At 41.1% G+C, this 14,149-nt stretch overlaps 1 protein-coding gene across 3 annotated transcripts; it reads left to right on the forward strand.

Annotated features, from left to right (window-relative positions):
- Positions 1-12: 12 nt before the first annotated feature.
- On the forward strand, positions 13-13,066 carry LOC134195598 (protein O-linked-mannose beta-1,2-N-acetylglucosaminyltransferase 1-like). 3 transcript variants are annotated; one of them, XM_062664647.1, is made up of 18 exons: positions 13-211; positions 275-318; positions 387-611; positions 3,231-3,283; positions 3,342-3,392; positions 4,434-4,518; positions 6,134-6,260; positions 6,318-6,384; positions 7,650-7,727; positions 7,793-7,882; positions 8,762-8,841; positions 8,904-8,997; positions 9,055-9,143; positions 9,212-9,338; positions 9,403-9,466; positions 10,439-10,657; positions 10,825-11,097; positions 12,757-13,066. In XM_062664647.1, the coding sequence occupies exons 3-18, from the start codon at positions 421-423 to the stop codon at positions 12,857-12,859; spliced, it is 1,791 nt and encodes a 596-aa protein (XP_062520631.1). In that variant the 5' UTR covers positions 13-211; positions 275-318; positions 387-420; the 3' UTR covers positions 12,860-13,066. The 3 variants fall into 3 exon arrangements, with proteins under 3 accessions (XP_062520631.1, XP_062520630.1, XP_062520632.1); XM_062664646.1 differs by having other exon boundaries at positions 275-611; XM_062664648.1 differs by lacking the exon at positions 387-611.
- The last annotated feature ends 1,083 nt before the right edge of the window (positions 13,067-14,149 follow it).

The following is a 14,149-nucleotide window of genomic DNA, read 5'->3' on the forward strand; positions in this document are numbered from 1 at the left end:
CTCTTCGCGGGTTTGGTTCTAGCGCAGTAGCAGATTTAGCACTAACGCACTTGTAGTACAGAGGACACTTGAATTTCTCGCGATAGCTGAGGCGGCATCAGATTGGCCACGCATGCGTGGGTGCACTGTACATGAACACGGGTACAGTACGGATGGCTCGGATTCTTTTGCTACATTATGACATTTATCAGTGTATTTGGTGCTCGTAGAGGTACTGTACCGGCTTTCTGGCTCTGCGCTTGCTAGATCGTCTAACGTTGTGTACCTGTTTCAGGTTTGCTGCTAGTCAAACTGACTTCTTGTTTTGCATTGCTGCTGGTAGGCATTGCGCTTTTTCGTTTTATTTATTATACTGGAACGAACAATATCAGCGTCGTTTATCGGAGGTTGACAGTCAAGGGCGTTGCGGTGTCGTTGCCAATGCCGGCTGCATCACGTGGAGGATGGGACGCTGAAGCGAATGCTCCGAAGCATCGCTTTGTCGATAGAGGAGGGTTGCGTGCGAAGCTGCTGTGTGGATTGTCTAGGGCATGTGGGCCGGATGAAATGGCAGTTCGCGTTGTGTCTGGACCTGACACGGATTCCGCTTCTGTTTGTGTCAATGGCGACGAGTAAGAAACGGATATATGTTAGAGAGTGTTCACACCGGGCCTAATCATGATTAGTTTGGCGTTAGTGCACCATTGCCACTCGTTCACACCGGTCCTAATTTCAGCTATGAGCCTTTAGGGTCACGAGACTTGGCGAGTAGCGTACTCTAAACGTCTAGGGCTGGCTGGCTGGTTGGCTGGTTATGTCTGTCACGCTACAGGAATGTGTCACGCCTCCTTAGTGTGGCCCAATCACGAAGCATTAATTCCTTTATGTCGTATGTGGCAACCAAAGACAATGGACGAACAGCCAACCGTAGGCGCGAAACTTCCTTGAGAGACTTTTCTCACCAGAGCAGTGTAATTCATGTTTGCGATTGCTAGGACCTGTCGGAAATAAACAACAGAACTCACCTGTCTGCAACTGCTGACCCGAAATCGATCGCTTTCTTGGTTTTACGATGATTATACGGGAATCTAGCCTTACGTAACCAGAAGCGATTTTATGTCCCGTATACGATGACTCTACTTACGACTACAGACTATTTACGGGCTTTGCGATCACGCGAAACGACCGTCGCTATGTAGGATTTTAAATACATGTTACAGGTAGCACGTCTAGAAAGAAAATAGCGTGTATATTCGTAATTCTTTGTGACAATTACTCCTCCTAGTGTACGTGGTGTTCAGGACTTTGAAGGCTCATAGCTGTAGAAGCGACGGTGTAAACACAGCTTCAGTTACTAGTATTAGTGTAACGCCATTCTGACGTAGCCTTGACACTGGTAATAGGCCTTCCTTCGCTTTCCGTGGTCCTTCCACGCGAGGAAAGCAACGGGGCGGTATCACGGAGACAACCACGGAAATCGAAGGAAGGCCTAGTGTGGAAGCTAATTCTAATGCTGTTGTATGTGTGAACACGCTCGTAGTTGTGTCCTTTACTAGTGTGTGTTTGTGATGCTGTGATTGAATTAAAGGTGCCCGCTCATGATTTACTGTGCTGTAGACACACCCACGCAAACTTGAAAATGTACCACGATTTCAAGTTGTGTCCTAACGAAGCAGAGCAAGCAAACATCTTAGGGTGCACCATGTTCTGCGACATACAGTCTTTATTCCTAGTACAAAGAGAAATGCGAATCGCATTCTTGTCTGCCACAGCAGTTTCACTCCTCGTACTTGACATTTTGGCAAAGCTAACGTCAAGTGTGTTAGGTTATTTATCTACACATTTACCATTCACCATCTTGAAATGGCTTGCTTTTGAACGACTTGTTTTTGAATTGTTTTCTTGTTGCACGTGACCCGGAAATGGGTGGAAACCCGAGAGTGAAAGTAGCCATGGAGAGCTGCCGGACGCCGCTGACAATGCGGATCTTGCATCTATTGTGCATAATAGCTACTGAGGACAACAAATAGCTTCAAGAAGATACTGAAACAGTGGCATGGTTACGCATGCCCAGTGAACGTTTGTATTGTCAGAATGGTGTTACGGTCTATCTCCTCTGTTGCAGTTCCACTTCCATAAGATCTACAAGTCCTTTGATGTGAGCAATAACACTGCAACATCCATGATGTCAAGTAACAAACAACTGAGCATGGGCAGTGGGTATGGCTCTTTCAGCAAGGCAAAGTTAGTTTTGAGAAATTTTAGTCTACATGTACTATGTTTTCTAAGCATGCAAAAAGATGACCACTCCCCACAACGCTCCAAAACCTGGGCAATCCCTACATACAGGGTATTACCGTACCCTGTAATACATATATAGTTAATTTTGAACAAATTAATATTAATAATGAACCCTCCAAAAATTTTGCTCTGGCTACACCACTGCGCCTACATTGGCAAGATGGATAGTGTGGGTGACCGACTGAACTTGAACATGTCTAAAAGGTCTCTACATGGGACATTGATGAGTCTACACTGCACTTGGAAAGAAAAGGCAAGTCAGCAGACTATATAGCCCCTAGCATCAGTCATCTAGTGTACGTTAAACTCAACTATGACTCACGCGAAGTGCTCATGGGGAGCTGAATTACTCATGCGGAGCTCAAATACTCGTGCAGAGCTCAAACAGACTTACGTTTCATGCAAAGATCATGAGAACTAGCCTGTAACGCATGAATTTCTCATGCGAATCTCATGAGAATTGCATCCGGACTTCATCTTCACATGAAAATCAGGATAATCTCACGTGGAAGCGGCTGTTTCATGCGAATTGCATGGGGAACTCACACGGACGCATGAAGATTTTACATAGGAAGGCTCGTCACAGCTACATCTGCAGATCTGTGGCATTTACCATCTTGTTATGTAATACTATGTAACTTGTATTGTCATAAGTTGTAGGCTACTGCTGAGAGTTAATCGTTTGACTTTGGGCAGAAAAGAGCAACTACAGTTACAGGGAGGGCTCCCCCCGATTGACAATATTATGGTTATTGAACAACACTCTAAATTCCAGGTTTTTGGCATACGTAAACATAAATACAATTGTCATTTGGGCAAATGTAGCTTAAGAATGGAAGGCTTTGTTGGCTTGCATCTACTAGTCAACATGTCACTAAGAGTGTCCTGCAATTTATTGTGGGAGCAAGCAGATTACTATCATGAAGCACTGAATGTGGATTTGTGTTTAGGGCAATAAAATCAAGTAAATCACGAAGAGGAATGAATGTTGTTGTTGTACATGGTAAACATATATGTACTGTAATTTGTGTGTCGTAGGATTTAATTTTGTCTGATTACAGGTGCTTCTAAGAAAATTGTGGAGTCCATGAGTTTTGATACTTACAGTCATGGTAATGCCTCAGAAAGCTTGATTTTAATTATGATCTAACTCTCATGCTTGGGAGTATTTGCTTATGTCCAACTATTGGCTTTTTATTTATGAAAGTAGTCCTTTGGTTTTCTCTATGTGCATTTTCTTTTTCTTGTTTGTTTGTTGTTCTGTTATCTGTTTGTATCTGTCTGTTTTACAGTGTAGCTGCTGTCTTTGCTCATATCAATGTGTGTGTGTGTGTGTGTGTGTGTGTGTGTGTGCCTGTGCCTGTGCGTGTTAAGTATTTTATTGAAGACTGGGCAATACATCAAGAGAGTGCTTTTCTTGTTTATATGTTTCAATATTGTACATTCTTTATGACTTATAGTTTAGTTACCTTCTATGAAAGGCACCTTCTTCATCATTTGTACATGATGTACTGAAACTGGATTGAAGTGCATTGATACCAAATTATTGTAAATTGGGGAAGAGGTTTTTATCGAGAGAGAGAGAGAGGGAGGAAGGGAGGGAGGGAGGGAGGGAGGGAGAGAGAGAGGGAGGGAGGGAGAGAGGGACAGGGACAGGAGGGAGAGGGAGAGACTCAACAACTGATTTTGAGCTTCTTTGGCTTCACCTTTCATTTGTGTTCAAACACTAGTAGAATAACTGGGTTTGAGGTTTAAGGTGTTGTCTAATTATAAAAACTAGCCTCTACCCGGCAATCCGAGCGCATGCTGTAGGCAGTGGAAATCGAACCTTCCCCGTCCCGACTCTATTTCCTGCTTGACTCGCCAGTCAAAATTGCACCCATCTGACAGCGTCGTCGAGCCGATCCATCCATCCATCTCACCACACTCATGACTCGTCTACTTCCTGTCTATAGTATGATGCAATTTCCATGTATGGACAGGACGGACGGACAGAAGCAGCGCTAGCGCAATCATACTTAGATGGTAGCCTTGTTTCTTGTAGCCCTGCAGTTCTGGTAAGGAAGTATGTTTGAGAGCCCGTATTTCGTAGTCTGTTCTGGTAGTAGTTAAATGGAAGTTTGTACAAGAAGACTAATTTCTTTTATTTTCAGATGGCACTGAATTGGCTGAATTTCTTGGTGGAATTAATGATGGGCGTATAGTTATTATGGCTACTGCAGATGATGCAGCATTCAGGTAAGCTTTTTGTAAATACTGTAGATGCAGCAGCCACAAATGGTAAGCATGGAACACAGAAGCAGGCAAATTAACAGACATACTGTATATGCACTGATGCACACACACACACACACACACACACACACACACACACACACACACACACACACACACACACACACACACACACACACACACACACACACACACACCATACCTGGAATTCTGCCAATACCCACTATGTGCTTCGGCATCGCAGAAGTTTCTGCCAGGAAGTGCCGTCATTGGCTTGTGACAGGTCACTATTCAATGATACCAGGTCTCGTTGTATGGTATCAACCCACCTGTTCTTTGGACCATGCTGAGGACGTTTCACATTATGCAACTTGCTTCTCAGCAACAACTTTTGTGGACAAGAGATGTTCATAAGTTCTAAATCACCAAGCCACTGTAATCTTTGATGTTGAATTTGACGTTTAATTGGTTCTTCCTGGCAGATTTTCAAGTTGATGGTATTTCTTATCTTGTTCAGTCTTGTTACACCCAACATAGATCTAATACAGCACATATGAATAGTTTGAATATCTACTTGAGTGATTGCCCAAGTCTCACAACCATATAGTATAACTGACATCAGTAGTGATCTAAAGACTCGCAGTTTTGTGTTCTTGCTAAATGCTCAGGTTGTGGAAAACTTTTATGTTTCCAAAACTAAATGTCCTGCTAACTTTCTGAATACGTTCAACAACCTCTGCGTGATAATCCCCAAACTTCATCACAATGCTGCTCAGATAGCAAAATTCATAACATTCTCCAGAACACGACCAGCTATCAAGACGTTTGCTTCTTTAGCACCAAAGTTCAAGATTTTAGTTTTTTCAGTGTTGATCCTCATACCCCATTTCACTTCTTGCATACCAACTTTTTTAGCGTCCATGGTACGCCGCCATTTCCGCTGTTGGACTCCATGCACATAGCTTCCGTCTGCATAGGCAACGACTGGAAATAGACGTAAGGTAACGAAATGAGTACTTTGACGTTGCAAGCGATCGAAGCACTTTACAACATGGGAGTAGCATGATGGGTGTTCTTCGCAAGGAACATGTTGCTGTAGGTTTGCTCCCAAGCACTGGGTGTGACACTCCTGTCAATCTGAGATGATGGCATTTAAAGATATTGTAGAAGTCAGATGGTAAGCCAGAGAGGGTCAAAATCTCTCAGAGCCAACACGATCAGGAAGCTGCCATGCTACATCCAGACACACACACACACACACACACACACACACACACACACACACACACACACACACACACACACACACACACACTTGATTCCACCTTACCCGCTATGGGTTTTGGCAATGCAGCGTAATAGTGCTTCTCCAACCAGCACGATCATCAGCATCACAAAGACTGATACGTAATGACCTGAGGCCTCTTGTAACAACATCTATCCATCTCTGTTTCGGCCCATGTGTTGGTCTTGTTGCATCAAGTTTGCTGCGAAGTAGTTGTTTTGGGGGCGATTGTCACTCATGCGCAACTGATGGCTCAGCCATTGGAATCGTTGTATCACACATGCACACGCACACACCACACATTTATACCACTGTTGAATGATGTAATTATAGGTTAGGGGATCGAGCTCGAGCGGCTATCAGAGCATTAGGAAGTGCAAAAATTGACTCTCTAAACTTTCGTGGCAGTTGGGTATTTGTTGGCCAAAAGGGCATGAAAGGAACTACTGTATATGAGGAGGTTTGTAAACATGCATTTAGTTTTGCAAGTCAGTTTACCAATAAGTTTATGTAATAGGTGGATCCAGCAGAGCTGGGTTTGTGGTCCAATGGTGTGGAGTTTGCTGGCTGTGTACCTATCAAAGGTAATGGCTTCTAGGCAGGCACAGAGGCCATAACGGAGTCTTGGCAAATTTTGTAAACAGTTTAAGACAACAACACATGTAATTTTCTACAACAAGGCTGTATGCATATTTTTATACATTTTTGAGAGCACGTGAAATTTATAAAAGGTATGTTGATTAGTTAGTGATAGATTAGTTGATTTGGACACTCTGTATATAATAATATTAATATATTTTCATTGACAATGTCAAGTTTGACCAATGCTTTGATCAGCATGTGATTTTTGTATTGTGTCACTTAGAGACAACAGTAGTTTATATGCTACTACTGTAGTTTGCTATAGTGCTGGGTACATTCTGATACCCATTAGCAACTTTAGAGACCATTTGACCATCATAGTTTGTGTTGTGGTGCAACATAGTAACTATACATTTACATTTGTACTTTCTAACATTGTCCAATTGTTTTGTAGTCGAGTTTCTATTAGTGGCTATTGTTGACCTATCCTATAACGATAAGCCCTATAACGATATTATCATCGTAGAGATAGATTCCAGTAAAACCAAATCACATGGATACTTGACAATACCTATAACAATATGTTTATAGAGATATTACATAATATATTATATAATAGTTACAGCTTGTGACAAAGTTCTTCTACTTGAAGCTATAAAGATACCCATTGATATCAACAGTACTGTGAGGCACTAGGTAATGTGCAGCCAATGAGGTGCTAGTGCCATTTCTACTTTTTCTATTACAGAATTATCTCTAATACAAAACAGCAAGGATTTTCTGTAAGCAGCTGATAGGAGCAAGTTCTCATTGGACAGGATGGTCACTTCAGTTTATCACCATTGAGAGCAATGGTTCCATAATGACTAATTACTGTAATCAGTTTGAAGGGTTGTAAAATTGAGTTGCCTATATGTAAAGTATAAGTGAAAGTTAGAGATTTGTTTGTTACCTCTATCCTTAAACAATATTCTGGTGTGAAATGGGAATACCGTTATACGGGTAGGTTGACTGTATCTTGTATGTTAGGAGGAGTCTGTTTATTGAGCAGCCATATGGTTTGTACATACGTTTGTGTTCAGGAGACTTCCCAAACTTTCGTACTGGAGTACCTATGTTCACTTACATGTTGATGAATTGATTCATTAGAGACAAAAGTTACCACAGTATTTTAGACATTACAGGACTTACTGTAGAAATAATTCTGTTTGTGTCTGGCTTGCATTTGCGACTGTATGTTGTAGATCATCATGTTTGTTATTGCTAGTTGATGCTGGACAGATAGGCTATGCTGCTCATCGTTCTTTCTGCCGGCAGTTTGAAGGATATGGTTCGTTTTGCTCAGGTTGGGCTCACACGCTGTAGATAAAACAAGTCAGGTGTATAGCTCTACCTTATCTGCCGTTACAGTGGATTGGATATCAAAGTCTCTGGCACCAGCACCTCCTGATAGAACACGATCGCTATTTTCTCATACTCTTCCTATAGCAATAATGGCATGTAAGAATAAAACATACTGGATTGTGATAAATAGATAGCATTACTCACAGTAGCGTTACTCACAATGCTTTAGTGGTTATGCTGTATCAAAGAAAGCAATGTAAGCTGAATTATTGAGGCATTGTCTTGGAGGTTATAGTTAAACGGTCTTTGAGCCAACATTTTGCCAGAACATTTAGAAGCTGTAACACTTTTCTAGAAACGACACTTGCTGCCTGGCAGCAAGATATACGTGGGAGAAAAATGTTTATGAGAGTTGATGTTACAGCTTACATAGTACATGGGTTTGGTTAGTTTGAATAAGCTCTTGAGGTGTGTGTGTGTGTGTGTGTGTGTGTGTGTGTGTGTGTGTGTGTGTGTGTGTGTGTGTGCGTGCATACGTTCACGAGAGTGCTTGCATGTTTTTTGGATGCTAGTGAATGAATATAACCACTTGCAAGTTTGTAGGCTGTTTGGGCAGGTGTGATTGCATGTGCATGTATGGGTCAGGGTGCATGTGTGAGTAGTGCAAGCAGTTGAAAATACTGTTACCAGTAGTCTCTAGATATTACATTTTTTAAACTCTATTGCAGCTTATGTAATAACACGATCTTGCAATTGAGTCAGTGATATTACTCAGCAATTATCATTTTGCCACATCTCTCTTTCACTAATCTATTAGAAATTACACAAGAGTGTTGGTTGCACTGATATTATGAATCCAAGGATGTAGATACTGGGGTCGCAATAATTTTTAGGATTTGCTCTCAACCAGCGTTGAATGTGGACGTTCTGTGGACTGTAGAATAATAATGCATAATTGATGTATTAGTGCAATCACCGACATAAAGCGCTCACATTTCTGTTCATCTTGTAACTGACTCTGTAATCTGTGCGCAGCATCAAGTAGGGGCAGATATTTGGTACAGTGTTTGCAATCATTGATGTCACTACCCGGAGTCAACAAGACACTAATTACAGTAATACTGCTTACTATTGAAACTACTTACATTGGTTAATAATGGCAGTCATCATACACTAGGTCTTTCTTGATGGCTACACAGTTGAAGCTCAGAAAGTCGTCAATCTATTTGGACTTCGTTCAGTGATGTTTCCGAAAACCATAAGCACTTCATGTAAAGCGAAACCATTCACACGTCGTACTGAATAACTTAACTCATGTCATGTTCTAGCAATGGAGCAGATCTTCAAGAATGCCGATATAATAGCAGCTCACTACTATCGATCTCTTGATAAAGTCTGGGAGCTGTATCCACGTAAAGTCGGGTTTAGCATCACATGCTTCATGCTTCATCGCTTGATGTGATCGGTTCTCTTGTTTTGATTCAGGAACATGTAATTGTACTGGAAGAGGACTTGATCGTTGCACCCGACTTTCTCAATTATTTCCACTATCTCTTGCCTTTACTGACGACTGATAAGAAGCTGTTGACCATCTCAGCTTGGAATGACAATGGTATTTGATGTCATTCTGGATAGTAGCCGATGCTAACGTGTGTTACACTGGTGTGGCATTGCAGGTTATCTTCACTCCTCATCGAATAACACGTTGCTATACAGATCAGAGTTCTTTCCAGGATTGGGGTAACACAATCTACTTTTATATATAACTCATTATCATAACAGCTTTTCTGTTAGACGAGTTTTGTCTACTGTCTGTCTGTCTGTTGTTTGTCTTTTTTTGTCTTTTGCATGTTTGTTTTGCTGCTATGTTTGCTTGTCTGTTTAATTAAGGCCGCATGTCTTGACCGATATTTCTGAGTGTTTTGTTGAAGTGTGTGATGTTATGAGTGTGACACACACACACACACACACACACACACACACACACACACACACACACACACACACACACACACACACACACACACACACACACACACACACACCACACACACACACACCACACACGCACACGCACGCACACACACATGCAACCGCACGCATGCACACATGCATGCACACACACACACACACACACACACACACACACACACACACACACACACACACACACACACACCACTTCCTTCTGTAGTGCTTCTGTCTAAACGGACACGCTACCCCTGCAGTGGAGACAAAGACAAAGTCACAAAAATGTCTTCCTGTGCATATTGATGCCTTTGTGTGCTGAATAGCTTCCTTTGCTTCTAACCTACCTCTTACAGGTCTGGCATTCAATGGCTCCAGTTTGCTGATGTATAGGTTTATGCCTTTTGAGCAATGCATTTGTGTCTCTTCAGATCACTAATGCATCTGAAACATCTGAGGTAGTCAAATTTGATGTTTATATTGTCAGGATCTACACACACACACACACACACACACACACACACACACACACACACACACACACACACACACACACACACACACACACACACACACACACACACACACACACTGCTCATTGTCAATTTTTGTTCTATTAATGTTTTTCTTTTGTCTTTCTTAATTATTTAACTTGCAGTAAACTGAATGCATACTACCTGATTTATGAGTTCTACTTACAGTAACTGAATACTGTCGAATGTGTATATGCCTGCCTGGTTTTAGTTGGATATTAAGTCATTCACTGTGGAAAGAGTTAAAGGGCAAATGGCCTCCATGTTGCTACGGTTGGAGTTGGGATCTTTGGTTACGTGAGCCTGCTCAACGTAAAAATCGAGACTCAATATATCCCGATGTTTCCAGAACTTACCACATTGGACGTAACGGACTCAATGTGAATGGCTACTATTTTGACCATTACTTCAGAGACAAGGCATTAAACAAGTAAGACATTTGTAACACACAAATATTTGAATTGGCTATGAAAGCACTGCTACGTACACATTAGGTACTATAACATATTGAATATCTGGTCATCAGAATAACGTTTTAGCTTTCACTTGTTTGGTTTACGTTTCTACTGTTTTTTCTGATAATATGTTGTCTCGTAGAGATCCTGTTGCTCAACTGCCTGCCATTGACTCCATGCTACCTTCTGCATATGATGGCAACCTCAATAGGCTGTTGTCATCTGGCAAACTTCTCTCACATGCTTCTGACACGAATCCGTGTCAAAGGAGCTACATTCCTTGGTCACGAGGTGCAGTGTTTGTCTTGTATTACCATCAAGACAAGGATGACGATGTCAAACATATTCAGAAGATTTGTAAGTGTCTCAGGCTGTGGGATTTGGGAGTTCGAGGTCTTTACAAAGGAGTTTTAAGGTAAAGCATATGCTCGTTAGAGTGCATACACTGGTAGTTACAAAATTAAGTGCTCTCCCACGAGTGGTTTCTGGGGTTGAAGTTAGCTGGGAAGGACTCTTTGTACCTTTGATTGCAGGCGTTTCTGGTATTTCTGTCTTCGGGTGTTTAGATGATGACTGCATGGCCAAACGACAGCATTTTGCGACCATGTATATGCCTAGCTAGGACCAAAATAACATCCAAAAATGTTTCTATCTGTCCAGGGCGTTATTACGGGCAAATGTGGTACAACATGAATTTGTATAGAAACATCTGTTTGAGAAAAGATGACATTTGGTTGCGACTAGCAATCAGTCACATGCAGAGTATTTTAATTGTACAAGAAATTTGCTAGTCATAATCTGGACGTTGTTGGACGAGGCAAGCAATGATTTTTGTTGACCTTTCTGCTTGAGTGTAGGTTCACAGATGTGGGGATAGTTTACTAAAAAATTTTAGTTAGGTTATACCATTTTAATTCTCTGGTTCTCGTTTGCTCTTTGTGCAAAAATTAGTGCAAACGGGCGGGAAATAGTAGACAAGAAAAACATTGACTAACAATATGAGATGGTGATGCTTCAGACTCTTGGAAAGAACTTGTACCCATCATGCAGCATGAATGCTCTCGGGCTCATGGACATGTTTGCTGCATGCAACTCATAGCTTTCATAAGAATTTTACTGTAACATCTTTGCTGTGCTCTAGTTTTTTTCTTTATCTGGCTGAATATTTATCTTGGGATGAGGACATGAGATTTAGTGAAAATTGAAAATTATGTAGTAGACAAGAATAGGAAAGACTAGGGAAATCACCTTTTATTGCTCAATGTTTTAAATTAAATTTTGTTCTGAGTGATATTTGTGCTGTATTCTTACTGCATGCTACAGAATGGTTGCAAATCTTGTGGTATGGTTATGTGAATGTACGTTGCTAAGTGTTCTTGTGTTATCGCGAATGGTCAGCGTTATTGTTTATATTTGTTAGGTGTGTGTGTGTGTGTGTGTGTGTGTGTGTGTGTGTGTGTGTGTGTGTGTGTGTGTGTGTGTGTCAAATGACGTGGAGGGCTTGACATTTTTCATTTGTCTGTGTGTGTGTGTGTGTGTGTGTGTGTGTGTGTGTGTGTGTGTGTGTGTGTGTGTGTGTGTGTGTCAGGATTCATTGTAGTTGTATGATTACTATGAAACTGTATTGCTTGTCATAGTTACTGATGTGTGAAACACTATGTACAGTAGTGTGTGCTAGTCACGTGGCATACGAACGTACCTACATACAGTTTGCTAGGCAACCAACATAATACATGACCAAATAAATGGCCCGTATGTTTATTTTGGTGGTCATGAATCAAGCCTCATAGCTATGGCATGCGGAGGGTTTGCACTGTAGTGCTTCAACAGCTTTCATACAATGATTAGTTATAATTGCTATTCCCATTTAATTTGCTTATAGTAGATATTTTGACAGAAATTCTGACAACAGTTTTCATTCATGAATTGTGGGTATTTATTCACTTATCAGAAACCTATCAGAAAGTAATGCTACAAGTTTTTATATGAATGACACGTTAGGATTTTGTTGTACATCTTTAACACTTGATTCAATTCTGACCGCTGGGTATGATTGATGTTTATTGTGTTTTAGATTTCACTACAAAGGTAGCCATATATTGGCCGTGGGGTCACTGTCACCATTTGCTCGAGATCATATGCCATCAAGCATTCATCCATTGCGACTGATTGTATAAGCAGCCTGATTGCGACTTTAATTTTTACCGTTATTTAGTACCAGAATGTAAATTTTCATTGACTTGTAAGTTAAGTTAAATCTGCTTCTGTTTTGGAGCTTGTAAACACTTAGTTTTTACAGAGAGATTTGGCAGAGCTTTCTTCAAGACTTTAATTGTATATGAGTATTTAAGTGATACAACTTGAATGTGGCAGCATTAACTAATGTGCAGTGTGAAATGATCACATTCTTTGATCCAATCTGGTGAGAATAATTAATTCATCAGTAAAAGGCTGTGCATGCAAAGACTATTGAAGTGAGTCTTTTGAGTGTCCTACATTGTAGAATGCTTAATAATTAAGCACAAACTGACAGTCGTTCATCCCACTTCTGTCACCATTGTTGATACTAACTGATCACGTGACTACAAGGTAAAATGCGCATACAGTAGAACGATTGACTATTTGAAACTCTAGTGTGAAGGCCCTCATTTTGAGCTTGCCAGTACGTTTACCTAGCTAGTTAATTAATGTAATTAATTGATACAGTAATACGTAAGCCAAGAAAAATTTTTTAGTCGTTAGCTTCGGATGGCCTCTCGTGTAGAGCTACCAAAGCACAGACACAGACCAAATCTATTTGTTGCAGTAGCCTAACATCTCATCTTCCAAACAATCGTATGGGCAGCGTCGTCGTGTTTCATGCGTTGCTAGCGCTAAAGCCGTAGAAGTCACACCCTCTAGTTTCGGATGCCCGAAACACGCTGATCGTCATTTTCCGAGCAAATTTAGACACTCTGCACAGATTTCGAGCATAGAATCTCGACGTCTAGTGCTAAAATCAACTTTTAATTAATTAAGACATGTTTCTATTTCTAGCCAATTTCTCATCACTCTAGGGATCGTAGGCTGCCGAACATCTAGGAACAAAATGTCCCTATGTAGCAGTATCTTACTGGCTTGCTACGCAATCTAGAGTAAAAAAGGTTCGACTTGCACAATCAAAAGTAGGGTATTCGCTTCTGCTATTGGATTCCTTTTCTCATGGGATAGGATTAATTTATTCCACTTTTCATACTGCATTTCCTCTAGACAAGCGTTCCTGACCTCTCTCTTGCTTCAGTTAATAAACAGGGGCAACATGCGGCTGAATTTGTAATTGGCGCTACACTGGTCTGAAAATCTGAGACTAGGTACGTGTGTCTACAGTATGCCAGCCGCATGTTACTCATAGATATAGCTCAGATAGAGGGGGGTCCTGGATCCCTCCTCTTCAAAGACACGCCCATCGCAGCCGAAATCTTGTTTGT

Source organism: Corticium candelabrum, chromosome 20 (assembly GCF_963422355.1).
Source record: "Corticium candelabrum chromosome 20, ooCorCand1.1, whole genome shotgun sequence".
NCBI classification, from domain to species: domain Eukaryota; kingdom Metazoa; phylum Porifera; class Homoscleromorpha; order Homosclerophorida; family Plakinidae; genus Corticium; species Corticium candelabrum.

What these genes read in the sequence shown, in the direction of transcription:
- LOC134195598 (XM_062664646.1), top strand. Translation starts at nt 178, where the DNA reads ATGACATTTATCAGTGTATTTGGTGCTCGTAGAG. An exon ending in GAATGTTGTTGTTGTACATG is followed by an intron (nt 3,284 to 3,341) that starts GTAAACATATAT and finishes GTCTGATTACAG; the next exon opens with GTGCTTCTAAGAAAATTGTG. An exon ending in GAGTTCTTTCCAGGATTGGG is followed by an intron (nt 9,467 to 10,438) that starts GTAACACAATCT and finishes GCCTGGTTTTAG; the next exon opens with TTGGATATTAAGTCATTCAC.